Source organism: Micromonas pusilla (genome assembly GCF_000151265.4).
Source record: "Micromonas pusilla CCMP1545 genomic scaffold MICPUCscaffold_14, whole genome shotgun sequence".
Taxonomy (NCBI): domain Eukaryota; kingdom Viridiplantae; phylum Chlorophyta; class Mamiellophyceae; order Mamiellales; family Mamiellaceae; genus Micromonas; species Micromonas pusilla.
This window is the reverse complement of record NW_003315895.1, coordinates 180,471-200,343: the sequence shown is the minus strand read 5'-3', so window position 1 is coordinate 200,343 and position 19,873 is coordinate 180,471. Positions and strand designations below refer to the sequence as shown.

The following is a 19,873-nucleotide window of genomic DNA, read 5'->3' as shown; positions in this document are numbered from 1 at the left end:
ATCGGCGCCGGGGCGCGCAAGGGCACGTGCGTCGTCGAGAGCGCGAAGGACCCGATGCCGTCCACGGTGCTCGACGCGATGTTCCGATTCTCGAACAACTACGGGTACCACTGCGTGGCGCCGCCGTGCGCGCACGACGGCAAATGCGGCCCCGACAACGGCGAGAAAGTCTGCCCCGCGGGGGAGACGTGCAAACCGAACGGCGAGTGCGAAGGCGCGAAGAAAGCCGCCGCGCTCGGCGTCGGGTCGAGCGACGACGCGCTCCTCGCGTCGTATTCAAACAACCACCTGAACGCGTGCCCGAAACGTGCGGCGACGTGCGCGATGAACCAGTTGTGCGGCCCGGAGAATGGCATGCAAGTCTGCATGAGCGGCCAGACGTGCGTCTCGGGGCGTTGCGTCATGAACTACGTGTTCGAGTCCAAGAACTACCCGAGCGAGGACGTGCAGCCGCGGTACAGCGACAACGCGAAGGGCGCGTGCAACAAGTGCGCGGGCGGGCACCGCGCCGCGTGCGGCGGCGACAAGAAGCTCCGGTGCCCGGGGACGTTGCGATGCGCGGTTCCGAAAGTATCCCCGAACGCGACCGCGATCGCCGCGGACGCGAGATCGAACGTGGACCACTCGGGGCTCGTGAAGCCGAAACCGAAGCCGTCGTCCGAGGCGAACTCGTTCAAGGACCTGACGTCGAAAACCGGCGCGTCCGCCCGTGGCGCGACGTTCGGCGACGCCGTGTGCCTCACCCCCGAGGAGATCGCGGAGATGAAGATCGCGCCCGCGGAGATCGCGACGCACCCGGACGACGCGGAGAACGACGACGCGTGCGACCGCCCCGAGCTCGTCGCCGTCCCGGAGTTTATCTCCCGCGTCGTGTACAAGGACACGTTCGCCGCGGTGCCGCCCGCCGCGCCGATGGACCACGTCGTCGTGATCAAAGAGAAGGACCCGGATCACCCCGGGCGCGAGATTGACGTCCCGCACCGTCGCTACGTCATCGCGTGCGCGACCCCAAAGCCGGGGCTGAAGACGCCGGAGGGCGCGCCGTGCGGGAGGCTGGGCGCGTTCGCGGAGACGGTGTGCCCGCCGACGTTTCGATGCGTCGACGGCGCCGCCGCCGCGCGCGTGGGCGCGGCGGATCTCGCCGCGTACACGCCGCGGCCGAAGAACGTCTGCCTCGCGGACGACAAGGACGTGAAAGCGCACGAGCTGTACGAGTACCCGAACGCGGACGACCCCGGACGCGCGACGGACCTCTGCGACGCGGAGTCGATGATCGCGAAGAAGTGGATCGCGCGGACGTCCAAGTCGGTCGCGTCGCACGAGGCGAAGGACGCGGCGGCGGACCACGTCGGCGAGACGATGACGTACGATCAGCTGTTCGAACCGTGCGGGCCGACGCACGGCGGCCTCGTGTGCTCGGACGCGAAGATGTCCTGCGCCGCGATGGCGGGCGTGTGCTTGCCCACGATCGAGGCGATCACGGGGCAGTACGACTTGTTGAGAGAGTACAGCGCGAATTTTGGCGCGTTCGCGAGCGAAACAACTGCGGCGGCGATCGCGAAGAAGCGCGCCGAGGCCAACGTCGCGCGCGTCGACGCGGTCGTGAACATGGATGGCGTCGCCGTGCGCGACTTCCCCGCGTACGAGCTCAAGGTTGAGCTCGCGGAGGCGTCGTTTTTGGGCGGCAAGGTGAAGCTCGCGGGCGTTGTCTTCGACGCGTACGGCGCGTACGTCAACGAGGCGGACGATAAAGCGTGGGTCGCGTCGCAGAACGCCGCCGCGGAAACGCCGACGCCGCCGACGACGACGACGCCGACTCCGAAGTCCACTTCTTCGAAGGTTGCCGCCCTCGGCGGCGATTTCGACGACTTGCACTGGGACGGCGAGATGACCGGTGCGATCGTGATGTCGACCTCCAACGCGGGCGGCGCCCTCCCGAGGATCGAAGGGTCGTTCTTCGTGACGTCCGCGTGGGCGAAACCCCCGCGCGGGAAATACGAGATGAGGGGCCTCCTCGCGGAGGGCGAAGTCCGCGCCGCGTTCGGCGGCGACGCGAAAGCGCCGAGGGTCACGATCAAGGCGAAAGCCGCGTTCCCGGTGCCGTGCAAGAAAGAATTCGCGTTCCCCGCGTCCGGGTCGCTCGTCATGCGCAACCTCGGCGGCGGCGTCAACGGCGTCATGAAGATGGCGGCGACGTACTACTGCGGCGAGCAACCGGACGCGAGGATCGCGGATTACAGCGCGAAGCTCACGGAGCCGATTGAAATCGCGGGGATGCTGACGCTGAAACACATGGACGTCGTCGGGACGCTGTTCCGCACGTTGGGCGGCGAGCAAGACGCGGAGGACGGTCCTCCGTCAAAAAACGTCGATCCGGTCGCCCTGGAGGAGGCGCGCGTCGCGTCTTCGCTCGCGAACGCTTCGTCCGTCCCGACCGCCGCGAAGCCTCTGGCGTCGGACGTGGCCAAGTCGAAAGCGTCGCTCGCCGCGCGCGCGCGATCCGCGGACGGCGAAGACGCCGTGGACGACGAGACCGGCGTGCGCGACAAGATGCAAGGCAAGCGTTCGTCGAGGTATTACACCAAGGGAGTCATCAAAGGCGAGGTGTCGATTTTGTCGCGCCTCAAAGGCCTCGCGATCGCCGCGGCGGTGAACTTCGACACGTCGCTGGGCGCCGCGGAGGTTGTCGCCGCGATTCGGTTCAAACGCGACGAAGTCTTCGCCTTCGACGCGCGCGCGCGCATTCCGATCGGGTACTGCGACGACGCCGGGACGCGGATGATCGGGACCGTGATGGTGAACGCCGCGCCGTTCGACGCGATCAACGTGCACGGCACCATGGTCCGACACTGCGAAGGCGCGACGAGGGCGACGGAGAAGCACGGCCACGTCTGGCGCGTCCGCGTCGCCGCCGATAGGCTCGAGGCGTTCGACGGCGCGCTCGTCGCGAAGCAGTTGACGCTGACGGTGACGGGGAAACAGACCGCGCCGGAAGACGCGGGCTTATCGTGGTTCCTCGACGCCGAGGGTGCGATCGAGCTCGGGAAGCCCGCGAACGCGGCGAACCCGAGGGCGCCGTCGATGCTTTCGAAGGTCCGCGCGGAGGCGTCGTTCAAAGCCGGCGTGTCGCTCTCCACGAGGACGCTCTCGTATTTCGACGTCAACGCGACCGCGGACTTCCGCGTCGGTTTCGACAAGTTGACGAACTCGCCGAAGATCGCGATGCGCGCGAACATGCGATTTTCGTACCCGTGCACAGCGCCGTTCACCGCGAAAGCGACGGGCTCGATCAACCACCTCGGCGGTAAGGCTGGCCTCTCCGTCGCCGACTTGGCCGTCGATCTCGTGTTTTACTGCGACGCGGGCGTCTCCGAACGCCAGATGTCGTTCGTCACGACCGTCCGAGGCGCGACGATGAACAGCCAGGAGGTCGACCTGGAGATCGCCGCGAGCGCGTTTAACATCCTCGACCCGGACGCGCTGCCGATCGAGACGGGCGCGCTGAACAGAGGCGACGGCGAAGCCGAGCGGTGGTACTGGAAGGGCACGATCAAAGCGAGCGCGGGGATCGTGCTGTCGAAATCCGCCGAAGCGAACTTCGGTTCGCAGCTGTTTTTCAACACCGCCGTGCATCCCTTGAAGCTCATCGCGGTGGTGAAACTGACGATCGAGACGGACGCCGTGAAGATCCAAGTCGAGGGCGAGACGTCGACGACGTGCGAGGACTCCGGCTCGGAGCTCACCGGCTCGCTCACGGTGAAGAAAGGGGCGAACCTCCCGTTCAAGATGCCCGTGATTTCGGTCGCGATGACGAAGACGTGCAAGCCGTACGCCGCCGCGGTGTACTCGCTCACCGCGAACTTGTCGCCGGAGGAAGTCGAGTCGTTGAACGAAGGATACACATCGCCGGCGTCTGAGCAGCCCGCTTCGAAGGAGCCCGCGCCGGCGAAGATGACGCCGACGCCGACGAAGCCGACAACGAAGCCGACGCCGACGACGCCGACGAAGCCGACGCCGACGCCGTCCACGAAAGCGACGCCGACGACCCGACGCCTCCTGTCTACGCACGCGCACCCCGCGTCGCCGGTCGACTCGTACGCGATCATGATGTCCGTGCCCGCGTCGACAGACGTCTACGGCGTCGTCGAAGCGCTGCACGACGACCTCGCGACCTTTGGCGCGTCCGACGCAGCGCCCGCGACGACGACGACGACGCGTCACGACTCCTCCACGGTGCGCGTCCACGGCGTGTCCGCGGAGACGTGGCGACGCGCCATGCACGACGTCTTCCATCGCGAGCTATCCTCCAGGCTCGGCGCGGACCCGGCGCGCGTGCGCGTCGTCCCGTCCGCGACGTCCGACGGCGACGTGCAGCTCGCGATTCGCGTCCGGGGTGTTACAACCGTTTTGGCGCCGTCGCGACGCGCGCACGAGATTTCGCATTCCCATCGTCTTGACGTTCGGGGCTTCCTCGGTCCGGACTACGGCGTCGCCGGCGCGCTGTCGCGCGCGGCGGCGCTCGCGGACGCGCCGGCGGCGCCGACGTTCGCGTCCGGGCACCACGCGAGCGCGATCCACGTCGTGACGCGGTGCAACGGCACGCGGACCGCCGAGGCGTACGCGCCGTCGCCGAAGCTCCGCGCGTTTTTTACGTCAGGTTACGGGCTCGACGCGGACGCGGACGTGCACGTCGACCGCGTCTTCGGCGCGGCGGCGTCGGCGCCAGCGCCAGCGCTCGGCGCGTCTTCCGCGATCGCGCGCCTCGGCGACGACGACGCCGCGGACGCGATGAAGATGAACTCGTTGATCGTCACGCTTCGCGGGCGTAAGATCGCGGCGTCGGATCCCGACGACGCGGCGCACCTGGCGTGGGAGTTTGACGTCAACGGCAAGTTTGAATTCAAACGCGACGCCGGCGCCGGCGCCGCGTCGATCGTGCCCGCGTTCATCCCGCGAGACGCGTCCCTCGAAGTCTCGTACGTCTCCGCGTGGAACGGCGCGGAGCTCGCGAAGAAGCTGGAGCGTTCGCCCCGCGGCGGCGACCCCGGGAATTGCGCGACCGAGGCTTCTCCGGCGTGCGGCGCGGGGAAACGCGTCTGCGCTTTCGGCTTCGCGTGCGTCTCGAACAGATGCGTCGAGGCGAGCGCGATGGACGGGGGCGATCGCGTGAAGATCATCTCCAAAGACAACGAAGACTACGTCGCGGACAAGTCGTTCAACCACGCGCACGCGTGCACGAAGGCGGACGATCCGTCGCTGAAGGAGGCGTCCGCGCTCGCGGTGAAGGGCCACCTCGCGTGGGCGTCCGCCGACGGGAAGATGACGCTCGCGGGCGACGCGGCGTTCACCATCCCTTGCGCGGCGGGGGATAAGCGAACGGTCGAGCTCACGATGGACATGGACAAGTTTGGATTCTTGCTCACGGGCGTGAAGGTCAAGGTGACGATGCCGTGCCTCGGCGGCGTCGTGAAGAAGCGCGACCTCGTGTTGCAAGTCGACGCGAATCTCGAGACGATGAGGTTCTGGGACTACGAAATCTCCGGTCTGCGGCTGGAGCTCAAGGGGTTCGCGAAGGGGAACATGGCCCCCGGCGCGGCCGCGGGGTTCGACGACTTGTACTTTCAGGGCTCCGTGGACGCGAGGAACGTGAACGTCGACGTCGACGTCTCGAAGGTGGCGTCGTCGTTGCTCGACCTCGCCGGGACGATCTCGTTCGACCAGCTCGACGAGACGAACCCGGTGAAATTCTCGGTGCAAGGGCGGTTCGTGAAGAAAATCGGCGACGCGAAGATCACGCTCGTGGGCTCCGGCCTGATCGCGCCGACGTGCACCAACGTCGGTGACTTCACGATCACGGGCGAGGCGACGATCGAGGGCATCGAGATGCTCGGCACCGTGACCGGGTCCTCGACGTTCGAGAGCGACTGCGGCGACTTATTCCGCGTGAAGACTTTGCTGACGTGGCCGAACGGGGAAAAGTACGAGCACCTCGCCTTCGACGGCGTGTCCGTCAACCCGAAGGCGTTGAGCGGGGACAGAAACGCGGGCGCGTTTTCGCTCGTCGTGGAGCACCTCACCGCCGCGGCGACGAGCGTCGCCTTCGAGCTCCCGATCGGGACGCGATCGACGCTGAAGGGCGCCTTCAACGCGCTCCCGAAGTTAGATTCGTTCGACGTCAGCTTCGACGTGAGCGCGGGGCCTCTGTGCGCCGCGGCGGAGGAGTTGCTGCGCGCGATTCCCATCCTCGGCGCGCGCGTCGACCTGTGCGAGCCGCTCACGGCGAAGCTGAGAGAGCTCGGCGCGGAGGACGCGGACGCGAACGCGCTGACGTTTGAGAAGTTGAACGTTCGCATCGCCAACGCGCCGGGGAAGGCGGCGTATTTCGTCGGCTACCTCGAAGGCCTCAACGTCTTCGGAGAGACGAAGCTGGACGTCGGGATGCTCCTCAGGAAACCCTCCGGGAAGGCGCTCCAGTACGCGTTCTTCCTCGAGATGAACGGGATGACGAAGAGCACCGTCCCGGTGGAGATATCCCCGGTCGCGCGGAAGGTCATCAAAGAAGTCATCGGCGACGACGGCAGCATGAAGGCGATTCGTCTCGTGTACTCCAGCTTCGCGTTCCTCACCCCGCCCGGCCCCGCGGAGAAGGTGTTCGAAAGGCAAAAGCTGTTCGACGTCCAGCCCGGGTTCGAGCTCCAGGTTGAGTTCGACCTCGCGAGCGCGGACGACGAGAAGTCGAAGAAGATGAAGGAGACGATGGTGCAATCCTCCAGCGGCGAGGGCACCGCGTTCGACGCGAACATGGCGCGAAACGCGGGCGACGACGAGCTGAACAACTTCGTCGTCGGGGTTCCGTTCTCGAGTACGAAAATCTGCCTCACGCACGCGTTTAAGATGAAAAACCCGATCACCGGCGAGCTCGGCATACCGATGGGCGACGGCGTTCGGTTCATGATGTTCAAGCCCATGGTGTGCGGGAACCTCGGACCGAGCCCGTCCGTCTCCGTCGCCATCAAGGCGGTGCAGCACGTCGACGTGTGGGAGGGCACGCCGATGGAGCGCGTTCGCGGCGTCGCAAACAAGCGAAAGATTTGCGCGGAGCTTCTGTTCTCGGTCGCGATTGACCCGGTCGGGGTGGCGTTTCGCGCCAAGGCGGTGGCGAAAGTCTGCGAAGAGGAAGGGTCGCCGTTCGTTTTGAACCCGGGAGGGTCGATGAGCAAAGGCGGTCTCGTGTTCCCGCTCTCGTTCGGGACCGGGTTCAAGGTGCTCTATTCCGGCGTTGGAAGCACGATCGACTTCATCGAGTTCGAAGCCGGCGTGTTCGCGTGCTCGCGCGCGTACGCGCTCGACGCATCGGACGCCGCGACGACGACCGCGACGAAGACGAAGACGACGAAGACGACGACGACGACGCGCGCCCGCGCGCGCCTCGGCAGCGGCGGCGACGACGCCGTCGCCGACGCGCCGAGCTCGAACGCAGATGAATCCCCCACCGCAGAGGACTTCGCGACCGCCATGGCCGAGTCGACGGCGCCGCGCGCGGACGTGCGATGCGTCGACGACCCGTACGGCGAAGCGCCGCTGATGATCACGATCAAGCTTCACGTGGACGTCCAAAGCGCCGCGGTGGCGTTCGCGGCGCAGTTCCGCAAAGTTTCTTTCGGCCGCGTGCTATACGTTCTCGCCGCGTCGAAACCGAAGCCGGACGGGAAGAAGGGCGTCATCGACAGAGCCCTCGGGGTCATCGCGCCTATTTTCGACATGGTCAAGTTCGACAACCTCGTCGCGAGCGTCAACACGATGCCGTTTCCGGTCAAGATGAACGGCGGCGACGAGATCCCCGGAGGCGTGTACTTCCTCCTCGAGAAGTTTAACTTCTTAGGTATCGTCAAGGCGAAGAAAGTCATGGTGCACGTCAACCCGCTCGCGGGCTCGATCGACGTCCAGCTCTTCGTCGACCCGATCAAGCTCGAGGTGGCGGGCGTCGTCCTCCTCGAAGTCCGTGGCGTGAACCAGGAGGACAAGTACACCGCTCGCGCGCACATCGACAAGATGAACGCGGACAGAGCCGCGGCGGCGAAGAAGGGCAAGGCGGAGAACAAAGAGACGCTGAAGCGGCTTCATCTCGAGTCCCCGCCGTCGATTTGCGCCGCGGACGCGACGACGTGCCGCTCGTGCGTGCGCGCGAACGCGAATCAAAAGAGACAAACCGCGATCGAGTGCGGGTCCAACGGCGACCGCGTCGTCGGCGTCATCGTCGACGCCGTCTGGGGGGAAGTCACGAAGCAACCGGACTTTCACTACGACGTCAAGCCAGGGAGCTGCGCGCACGACGCGATCGACAAGGGCGCGATGCCGAGAGTCGACGTCGCGACGACGATCAAGCAGCTCTCGGACATGTGCCTCGGGAAGGAGCGTTGCGTCGTCGACCCGAAGACGGAGGAATTCGGCGCCGTCCCGGACGTCGCCGAGGACGCCGCGCTCGCGCTGACCGTCGTCGCGGAGTGCGTCCTCGTCGAGAACTACGAAGAATCCGTCGCGCGGAGAGACGCGGCGAAGAACGTCGTCGGCTGCGGCGTGCACGGCTGCAACACGTGCGCGATCGGCGGCGACCTCGCCGCGCCCGTCTCTGGCGCGGCGAGCGACGACCTCGTCATCGCCTGCGCGAATTCGCAAGTCGTCGCCGACGTCGTGGACGCGCGCTATGTCAGACGCACCGGCGCCGACGCCGCGACGCGTTGGAACCCGGTCCGCGACCCGGGGATGTGCCCGGACACGTTCATCCCCTCGGACGCCGCGTCGCGCTGCGCGAGCACGAACCACGATGCGGTGCTGTCCGTGGTCAAGTCGCGGTGCGTCGGCCGGGCCAAGTGCGTCATGTCGAAGGACAACGTTCGCGAGGCGTTCGCCGCGCAGCGAGGCGCGGAGTGCCGCGACGAACCCATGGAGATCAGCGTGATCGCGAAGTGTCGGAAGCTTCCGATTCCGTCGCAGCTCGTGGACGCGCCGATGACGCGCGACGCCGTCGGCGGGATCGCGATGTCGTCGCGTCCGATCCCGGCTGCGACGCAGCGGTCGGTGGCCAGGTACGCCGCGTCGGCGTTGCACGCGATCGGCGTGTACGCCGGCTCGAGCGTCGCCGACGACGCCGGCGACGGCGTCGCGTACGGCGCGCGCGGCGCGAGGGAGACGATGACGGAGGTTCCGTTCCACGGGGGCTCCGAACCCGTCGCGGGCGGAGGGGCCGTGCACTGGCTCGCCGGCGCGATGTGGCTCGGCGACGCCACGGCGGCGGAGGACGCGCGTTCGCCGGGGTCGTGGCGGTTCAAGATCACGAACCCGGGCGGCGCGTTTTGGCGCCGAGCCGGTTTCTTCTCCGTGTTCGGCGGCGAGGACGCGAGCGCGAGTCCCCCGAAGCCCGCGGTCGAGCTGTGCCTGGGGCTAAAGTGCGACTTGAAGGCGTGCGCGGACGCGAACGGCGGCGACGCGTGCGAAGTCTCGGTGGACATCCCCGCGGAGGCCAACTACAGGATTCAAGTCTTTGGGCTGTCCGAAGCCGCCGCCGCCGGGAAGATTTCCGTGCAGTTCAAGCCGCCGCCGCAGTGTAAGTTCAAGTCGTGCAGAGACGCGTACGACGAGAGCACGTGCGAGCTGCTCGACGTCGACGAGATGCCGTGGCACGACGTCGCGCGCGGTTTGTTCCCGACCTTTGAGTGCGAAGGCCCGGCGGCGGCGAGAGTGGTGTCCATCTCCGCGAAGACGAAGCCGTTTTGCCTTCGACCGTCGGCGTACACCACCCCCGCGGACGGCAGCGGCGATCACAAGATGAAGTACTGCTGGCCGCTCTCGAACAAGGCGACGAGAGCGGAGGAGGGAAACAGCGTCGGCTTTGGCAAGGACAAGTGCATCGGCGCTTACGACTTGGCCGATAAAGTCTCGCCGAGGAAGAACACCGTCCTCGCCGCGAAGATTGACACGGACGCCGTCCAGCGCGCGGAGATTCACATCTCGCCGCGCTCCGGGAGGTGCCGTCGATCGATGGCGCTGTCGTCGAGGGAAAAAGGGAGCGAAGACCCGGGCGCGAGGCTCCTCATGGACCTCCCGTTCGAGCCCCCCGAGTCGTGCGCGCCCTTGGAAGCGGCGACGGATCCCACCGGCACCGCCGCGACGACTTCTCTCGCGTGCGCGCCGTGGACGGACGCGGAGGACGTCAGCCGCCGCCCCTCCAGAGATGGCGCGCATCGATTCGTCATCGACATGGACGCGAGGACGGGGAAGTCCCCGGCGAACGCGGTGCCGACGCCCGATCGCAGCGCGGCGTTTTATTACGGCGACGCGCACCGCGGGAACTGGGCGCACGACTTCACGCGCGCGCACGGCGAGCCCGGCAAGTCCTCCGTGTTGCTGCTCTCGGACGGCTGGCACGAGATGCCGTCCAACAGCCATTTCGGTGGCACGAGCAAGAAGAAGCCCGCGTCCGTCGTGATGTGGATGCGACGCCACCCCGACGTGGACGTCGCCCCGGGCGGGGAGACGATCGTTTCGTTCCAACCGACCGGAATGTTCGAGATCAACGACGAGACGGGCGTCTTGACGCGCGTCGTCGTCGGGTCGAAGAAGAAACCGACCGCGACGGATCACTCCCGCGTCGTCCTCGGCGTCGCGCCCGGGAACAAACTCTCGTTCACCGCGGTGGCCGAGTCCGGTAACGTCGTGTGCGCGTTGCTCTCCCCGCCGGTGGAGGCGCTCTCCGAAGGCGGCTGGCACCACGTCGCGTTCATCATGGGCGTGGATGAGCACGACGTGAAGGCGGGTGCCAAGGTGACGTTTTACGTCGACGGCCAGTCCGTCGACGCGCAGTGCCAGAGCGAGAAGCGAGGCGGGTTCACGTTCACGGACAAGACGTTCGGCGTGAAGACGCGCACGACGCTTCTCGGCGCGCACTTTGTCGTCGGCGACGCCAACGGCGTGCTCGAGTCGCGGCCTCGCGGCGGCGCGTTCGAGGGCGGCTTCGACGGCGCGATCGACGATTTCGGCATCTACGCGACGCAGCTCTCCGCGGAGGAACTGCGGGCGCTGTCCGTGGACGTGCCGTGCGCGAGAGGGTTCCACGGCGACGGGTTCGTGTATTTCGCGGACATGCACGAATCGAACGCGGGCGACGCGGGTCCGTCCGAGGGCGGCGCCTCCTCCGCGTACGCCGTCGAGCTCGACGGCGGGTGCGACGCCGGTCTGCACACCGTCTCGTTCCGATATCTCGTCAGCGCGGGGAACAACCACGAGCTCGTCGTCGCGGACGCGAAGGGCAAGAGGATCGGCGTCGTCGCATTCGAGGAGCCCATGGGCGTGAGCTCGGACGACCTCACGACGTGGCGGTACACGACCCCGCTCGTGTTCGACGGGAAGGACTTCAAGACGAATAAGCTGATGCTGGTGGAACTTCCCGAGGGGACGCCGACGACGACGACGCCGGCGCTCGGCGAGGTAGGAGCAACGTCGACGCGGCCGGCGACGGCGACGACGTCGTCGTCGCCCCCGGTCATCGTCGACTACTTCTCGCGCAGGTTCGAAGGCTCTGGCCCGCTCGTGGACGAGATTTCCGTCGGGTACGGCGCTTCCTATCTCCAAAAAGCCGAGCTCGAAAACGAGGGATGGCGCGTAGCGTTCCGCCACGTCACGCGCGCGGAGGACGGCGACGAGAACCTCGCGCGCTTCTGCGACGTGTCGGGCATCCTGAGCACGAACGACATCGGCGAGAGCACGCTGCGGTGCACGTCGCACGGCAACGTCATCGTCGAGACGACGGTGCTGCTCACGACGGCGCAGCCCGCGAAGTGGGAAATTCGAGGCGAAAACCTCGGCATCGACGGCCGCCTCGAGATTGTTCAGAACGGCCAGGTCGTGTACCACAAGGACGCGACCAAGCCGAAACACGTGCACGCGCGCACGAACCCGGCGTACGTGCAGTCTGAAAAGGTGACCCTCCACGGGACGTTTACGATTCTCCTGTACGGCGTCTACGACGACGCGCTCGCGACTGGGTGGGCGCCGAAATTGCTCTTCAAAGAGCCGCGGTACTGCGCGCTCTTCGATTTCACCCCGCTCGATCGCGGGATGCTCGACTGTAAGCTCGAGGAGCGCGCGCGCGCGCCGGCGGTCGACGCGGAAAGTTCGAACGCCGCTTCCGACGCCGACAGCGCGGCGGCGGCGCACGCCGACGACGACGCGTTGTCCGACCCGAACAAGGTGGACGAGAACGGCAACCTCAAGGACCCGTCCGCGGACGGGCTCTTCATGAACCTCCACGTCGGCGCGAACTACGGCGAAGACCTCGAGCTCTCGGACACGAACGAGGCGGGCTTCCCTTTCACATTCAAACTGAAAGGGACCTTCTCCCTTCTCGGTCTGAAGCTCGCGTTGGACATCGACATTCAGCCGGGCCCCGCGGACACCTCGGACGTCACCAAAGGCGGCGGGATCCACATGATGTTCAACTTCGAGTGGAGGAACCCGTTCAACGGCGACCTGCTCGTGCGCATCGCGGGCAACTTTGACCTGACCCCGATGAGCTTCGAGAAGGCCATCCCCGAGGCGTCCCTCTCCGGCGCCAAGGACGCGTACCAAGGGCTGAAGGACGTCAGGCGCGTTCTATACTCTGGTCCCCATACGACCGCGCTGGCGTGGTGAACGCCGATCCTTAAGGACTTTGCCCGGCGTGTCTCTCCGCCCACCCCCCGCTTTCAATCCCCGCCCTCAACGCCTTTCAACTCCAACTGACGCCTTTCAACTCCACCCCGACGTTCGCTCGTATGGAACGGCCCTCAGGCTCGCGTTCGGCCTCGTGATCCAGGTGGACGTCATCAACAAAATATTGTCGTTCGTCCAGCCGCTCGTCAAGGTGGCGCTGAAGCTCGTGCTCATGCCGCTGACGAAGGTCATCGAGCTCGCGCTCGTCGGCCTGAACGTGCTCATCGACGGGCTCGAGGAGGCGATCACGGCGTACGAGCGCGTCGTCGCCGCCGCCAAGGCGAAGGTGTCTGGCGAAATCGCCAACGCGCTTCTGAAGGTTGAAGCGAAGCAGACGGCGCTGTCTCGGAAGGACATCGAGCTCGAGAACATCGCGCGGGCGATCAAGCCGTACGCGGACCTGTGCGACCAGCCGTGCAAGCGCAAGCTGAACGTCTGGAGGTTCGAGGTGACGTACTCGCCCGCCGGGTGCGAATCGCGCGCGTTCGCGAGCAAGGACGCGTGCGTCAAGGAGTTTGAGATGCGCGCCAGACAGACGGCGTCGCACGTGGCGAGGCAGATGGCGATGAAGGCGCTGAGCCTCGTCAAGTATCTCATCAAGGGCGCGATGTACGTCATCTTCGCGCTGCTCGAGGTTCCGAAGCTTCTCATGCTCGGCGCGTCGGAGGCGTTGAAGATGTCCGGCCGGCTCGTCGCGCTCGCGATCAAGCCCTTCGGCATGATCGACCAGTTCAAGCCGTGCATCGGATGCATCACGCTCGACTTCGCGTGCTTCTGGGCCGCGTTCGACGCGATGACGGTCTTGAGGATCCACGACTTCGCGGTCGCGGCGGACTTCTCGATGTCGAAGCCTTCGTTCGACATGCACGCCGGGATCACCGTCTTCGGCAAGGCGATTCAACTCGACCTCCAGCTCTCGCTGAGCCTCTCCGGGTTCGTCGACTTTTTCAAGGACTTCGTCGTCGCGCAGCTCCAAGAGCTCCTGGGCGCCATCCTCGACGCGCTCACGTGCGACACGAAAGTCGTCGCGGGCCAGGCGAACACCGCGACATTAGACGCCGAGCAGGGGAAGACGACGGACGCGGAGACGGAGATCATCGAGCACGCCAAGAGAGTCGCCGCGGAGGAGGCGTCGCATCCGACGCCGCCGCCGCCGAAGAAGAGCTCATGGGGCTTCGGCCGCAAGCTCCTCGACGAGAACGCGACGCTCGCGACCGCGACGCACCACGTCGGTCTCGGGACGCACGGCGATCGCGTGTGGCACCCGCGCGCGTCGGGAGTCGACGCGCTCGTCGCGACGTCGCGCGGCCGCGTCGCCGTCGCGACGCGTGCCGACGCCGACGCGCTCGGCGACCTCGCGGCGGCGAACGTCCGCGAGCTCGACGCCGTCGCGACGCTCGGCGCGCATCTCGGCGCGCTCATGACGTTCGCGTGGCCCGCGCACTACGCCGCGCGGGTGAAGGACCGCGAGAAGGCGTTGATCGCGACGCTCGGGCTGGATGCGGAGGCGTTGCGACGCGTCGCGCGCGACCCCGCGGAGGCGCTCGCGGACGCGTTCGATCCCTTGGACCCCGAGAACGACGCGTTCGCGCGCGTTTTCCCCGGGTTCGCCGAGGGCGTCGTCGTCGCGAAGAACGCCGCACCGGAGGTGTTTGCCGCGTGCATGCCGTCGCCGGACGCGCCGTTGCGCGCGGCGGAGGCGGCGCTCGGCGCGAAGGGCGAGGAACCGCTCGCGGCGGCGGCGGATCACGTCGACGCCGCGGACGCGGTCGCCGCGCGCCTCGGCGCGACGCGCGCGCGCCTCGAGTCTCTCCACGCGGAAGAACCGGAGACGGCGCGCGCGGCGATGGACGCCGCGCTCGGCGCGGCGAGAGACCCGTGCGCGGTCGCGGGCACGCTCGCGGCGCTGCACTGCGGCGCGCTCAAGGCGGGGATCACGCGTTGGGGCGAGACGATGACCGGGTGCGCGCACGCGCTCGACGTTCTCGCGTCGCCGAAGTGCGCCGCCGGCGTCGTCGTCGACGACGACACCGACGCTGACGAAGCCGATCTGTTCCCGGGTTCCGCCGCGAACAACGCGCACGGTCGCGCGCACAACGGCGTCGACGCGCGCGCGTGCGTCGAAACGGTCGCCGCGAAAGCGTTACCCTGCTCGCGCGAATGCGGCGACGCGTTCGTCTCCGTCGCGTCCGCGTGCGGCGGCGTCGTCCCTCGCGCGGGACGGTGGCGCCACGACGGTGGTCATCTCGCCGCGGCGTGCTCCGCCGCGGTCGCTTCCGCGCACGCGTCGTGCGCGTCGCACCGCGAGTGCCAGGGCGTGTTCGAAGCGATGCCGCGGAAGGACGCGACGTTCTTCGCGACGCGGCCGGCGAGAGTCGCCGCCGCTCGCCGCGCCGCGGCGGCGAGACGCGGCGAATTCGACGCGTCCAAAGTCGACGTCACCCCGCCCGCGGATAAGCTCGACTGGGCGGAGCAGCACGTGTGGGGCGTGCTTCCGGAGGAGACGTGCCACGACGACCGGCTCGAGCTGGACGCGCGCGGGAACAACCTTCAAGGGAAGCCGCCGTCGTGCGCGTGGGAATCCGCCAAGGCGGGCGGCGCCGTGCTCTTGTCGCGAAACCGCCTGTCGGGCGAGATGTCGCCGGTCGGAGACGTTCACACCGTCCACGCCGGGTTTAACACGCTGCGCGGCGAGCTCGGGGACGTGTTCGGGAAGGCGGTCGCGAACGGCCTCGCGAAGCTCGTCGTGAACGACAACAACTTCACGTCGAGGGACGGCCTCGCCCGCCTCGGCGGCTCGAAGAGGCTCGAAATTCTCGACGTGAGCTCGAACGCGCTCGGCCCCGCCGGATCCGCGACGCTCGCGAAAGACCTCGCGTCGTTCCCCGCGCTGACGCGCTACGACGTCGGCGGTAACGACTGGGACCACGCCGCGATCGCGCGCTCGGTCGTGACCGACGCGAACGCGAAGAAGAGACCGGAATACGTCGCGCTGCACGCGCAAGTCACGCTCCCCGCCGCGTCGGCGCCGTCGGACGCGTGCGGCCGGTGCGCCAACTTCAAAAACGACGTCCTCGCCGGCGACGCCAACCCGCACATCGCGCGCGTGGCGCTGCGCCACTGCACGCACACGAACGGGTGCGAGCACGTCGCGGAAGACGCGTCCGGATCCGGATCCGGATCCGCGCCGTCGCCGCCGGTTCTGGAGTCGGTGACGTGCGCTCTGCGAGCGGCTCTGGAGCCCGAGCTCGTGCGGCGGGCGGCGCGGCGGCTGCGCGACGCGCGCGACGACGCGACACTCGTGGACGCTAACGGACCAGATAAGAGCGTTACGTTCGCGTCGGTGCTCCGAGATATGTCCGCGTGGGACGTGAAGCTGCTCGACGGCGTCGTCGACGGCGACGACGGCGCGCTCGTGCTCGGGTACACGCTGACGCCGTCCGCGAACGGCGGCGGCGACGACGACGTCGTCGCCGAAGCGCTCCACGCCGCGCTCGAGCGATTGAAGCGCGCGCCGCCATCGCCGCTGTCGTTCGCGTCGAAGCATTGCTCCGGCGCGCACGAGCACCACGGCGGCGCGCGCGAGGACCTGATCCGCGCCGCGGACGCCGCGAGCGCGCACTTGCACGCCGCTCACGTCGACGTTCGCGGCGGCTGCGCCGTCGGCAGGATGGGCGAAAACTGCGACTACGTCTGCGCGACGGAGTGGTCGCGGACGGCGACGTCGCCGCGACGCGCGGGCCTCCTCGCCGGCGCCGCGCTCGGACGCGCGGCGAAGACGACGATGAAGACGCCCGCGGCGGTGCGCTCGCGCTCGCCCTCGCCGAACGCGATCGCGCGGCGCATGCGCGCGCTCGCGACGAAGATCAACGCGGACGCGTCCGCCGACGACGTCTACGACGACGGCGCGTCGTGCTCGCGACTCGACGCCAGTCGCGGCGCGTGCGTCCGCGGCGGCGGCCTCGACGTCATCGCGTCGCACGAGTTCATCGGCGACGCGACCACCACGCCGCGGCCGCGTCTGGCGTACGCCCTGGAGACGTGTGCGAGCGACTGTCGCGGGCGCGCGAACCTCGCGGTGGCGTCGTGCACGCACTGGCTCGTGGACAAGGCGCGCGCGTCGCTCAGAGACGACTGCCGCGTCGCCGTCGCCGACATGCAGCGCGCGTGCGGCGGCGCGTCGTCGTCGTCGTCGTCGGCGGCGGCGTCGTCGTACGCCCCGGAGGCGTGCGCGGGGAAGGCGCCGAACGCGTTCGCGCGGCTCGGCGAACCCCTCGCGCCGCACGCCTCGGGCTGCGAGACGTGCGGCATCGTGCACTACTTGGAGGCGCACGGGCTGTCTCGCGACGACCACGACGCCGTCGACGGATCCCACGCGGGGGGCGTGTTTCGCGCGACGACGCGACGAGACACGTGGGAGACGGACGTCGGCCGCCGCGCGCGCGCGGCGATGAATCGTGCGGAGGCGGACGCGCGCGCGGCGTGGGGCACGCTCACGCCGCGCGAGGACGCGGCGACGACGATTGACGCCGCGTCGCTCGGCGCCGCCAACGCCGTCGTCGTCGACGTCGACGCGGCGGCGGGTTCGCGCGCGCCTCCCTCCTCGCGCCGTTCGCCGATGTTCCCGACGTGCTCCGCGCATCTCGAGTGCTCCGCGCGGTGTCACGCGCACGTGCACAGCGCGGTGATGCGCCACTGCTCGGCGTGGATCGACGGCGAGGGAGGCGACGACGCGCGCGGCGCGTGCGAGGACGCGATCGACGCCGCGCCCGCGGCGTGCGAGGCGCGCGAGCGCGCGACGTGCGTCGACTCCGTCGCCGTCGGCTTCCGAGCGTTGCTCGACGCGAAGCCGAAGCCGCGCGACGCGAAGAAGACAGACGCGGACGCGGAACAGAAAATGACCACGAAAACGACTAAGAAGAAGACGACGCCGCCGCTCGCGGAGCTCGGCGGGCTCGCGGCGGCGCCGGGGAGGGAGAAGGCCGCGCGGGCGGCGGCGGCGGCGGCGGCGGGCGGCTTCTTCGCCGCCGCCGTCGTCGTCGCCGTCGTCCTCGCGGCGCGCCGCGCGCCACTCGGCGACGACGGCGCGAAGACGAAAGAACACACGCCTCTGCTGAGGGTGGAGGTGGACGAGCGCGCGCGATTGGGGGGCGTTCGGTCGCGTTACGGCGCGCCCGGTCCGTGAGCGACGCCGCCGCTCGACCGAAGAAAACCAAAAAAAAAAACCCGCGGCCGGCCGCGCCTGGCGTCGGCCGCGACTCACTTGTAAAGTGTAAATACGGCGGCGTGCGCGCGATCTCTACGGCGATCGCGCGGGCCGCATCGTTCCTTTTTATTAGTTAGCGAGATGACTAGCTACTAGAATATGTGTTAAGAGAATCATCTTTTGCATCGTCCGAAACGGATTCGTATGATAGACTAGTCTAGCTACTATACTGTACCTGTATTCGTATTCTCGCACTGTTATTATTTCTCCGAGGTGACGTCGCTCACGCCGTCTTCTGGCGCCGCGCCGTCGAACGTCACCATGGGCGACGTCGTCGTCGCGGAAGACGTCCCCCAGCCCGTCAGCGCGCTCGTTCGGGTGAGAATCCGCTCGAATCCGCTCGAACCCGCTCGAACCCGCGCGAACCCGCGCGTCGTCTCGCGCGTCGCGCGCGGCATTCGTCGTCGTTTCGAGACGCAGACGCGAAAGAGGCCCTTCCCTCCAGAAACTCACATCTCCCCTCGTCCCGTCGCGGTCTCGTTCTCGCCTCCCCCGCAGGGCGAGCTCGCGGAGCGCGTGGAGTTCCAATCGTTCACGTGCGACACGCAAGACCGCGAGGACCACACGTTCAACGGGATCTTCTTCGACGTCGGCGCGAGCACGTCGCTGCCGTTTCAGTACATCGAGATTCACTCGCTCTGGGTCAGAGGAGAGCTCGGCCCCGTGACCGTGCACGCGACGCCGAACTCGCACCGCGGGAACTTCGCGCCGGCGCGCGACGACGACGCGACGACGGCGACGGACGGCGCGGACGGCGAGACGCGGCAAGAAGAAGAAGAAGAAGACGAAGACGAAGACGAAGACGACGGCTGGTACAACTGGCATCACGCTCACGATCCGCGACTCGCTCGACGTCGAGGCGGCGAGATCCCGAAAGTGTACGACGCGCGCGCGTGGACGAAAGTCTTCGACGCCACGCTCGAGCCTTCGTTCGACGAGCTCGTCGAGCTGAAGCTCTCGGAGCCGATCACCGTCGCGGGCGGCGACACGGTCGGTCTCTACGTCCACAGCGCGTTGCCGGGGGACCGCGGGGTCGTGTACGACGACGCGAGATGGAGCGACGACGACGCCCACTCGAAGGATGACGGAAAACTCGTGATATACCACGGCACCGCGCACCTGTCGAAGACGCCGTTCGGGCACCGCGCGCCGTGGGGCGGCGACGCGTTGAGGGTCCGTCGGCAGTTCGTCGGTCGCGTCTCGTACGCCGTGCGATGGATGCGATGGAACCCCGAGACGCACGATCGGTTCCCGTTTGGTTTTCGGAAAGCCGTGGAGACGACGCTTCTGTGCGCGCGGTCGACGGAGAAGAACTGCTACCTGACGCACCTCGGCGACGAGATCGTGTTTTATATCATGAACAAGTGCGGATGGGACTGGTTCGGGACGAACATGCGCGACGCGGAGACGGAGGCTGCGATCAAGCTCGAGGACGAGGCGAAAGCCGAGGCGGCGAAGAAGCGTCGAACAGACGCGCTCGCGGAGATGTTCAACGTCTCCCCGGAGGAAGCGATCGCGCTGAGCGCGCAAATGCAGCCCGCGGTGTTGCAGATGTTGCACGCGAATAATTACAACCAGGCGATGTTCGCTCCGCCGCCGACGACGACTTCCGGAGTACACCCCGGAGGTCACCCACCCGCGGAGTTCGACGCGGCGTTCGACGACGAGGAGACGGACGACGAGAGCGACGACGGCGGGGACGTGTACGAGCATTTAGTCTCGTACGAGAACGGAGAACCGGACGAGGCGTACGTCCTCGAGGTGGCCGTCGACTCGAGCGACGAGGGTGACGAGGAAGAGGAAGAGGAAGAGGCGGCGGCGGAGGCCGATGCGCGACGGTCCGTCTGAGGAGGGTTGAAC

At 67.8% G+C, this 19,873-nt stretch overlaps 2 protein-coding genes across 2 annotated transcripts; both read left to right on the top strand.

Annotated features, from left to right (window-relative positions):
• Positions 1-14,593: 14,593 nt before the first annotated feature.
• Positions 14,594-17,756, top strand: MICPUCDRAFT_63720 (uncharacterized protein; the record flags this gene model as incomplete). Its single annotated transcript, XM_003063348.1, has 1 exon — positions 14,594-17,756. A coding segment is annotated over one exon (3,163 nt), but the record flags the coding sequence as incomplete, so codon positions are not given.
• A 518-nt stretch (positions 17,757-18,274) lies between these two features.
• On the top strand, positions 18,275-19,861 carry MICPUCDRAFT_52982 (uncharacterized protein; the record flags this gene model as incomplete). Its single annotated transcript, XM_003063347.1, has 1 exon — positions 18,275-19,861. The coding sequence occupies one exon, from the start codon at positions 18,275-18,277 to the stop codon at positions 19,859-19,861; it is 1,587 nt and encodes a 528-aa protein (XP_003063393.1).
• Between the last annotated feature and the right edge of the window lie 12 nt (positions 19,862-19,873).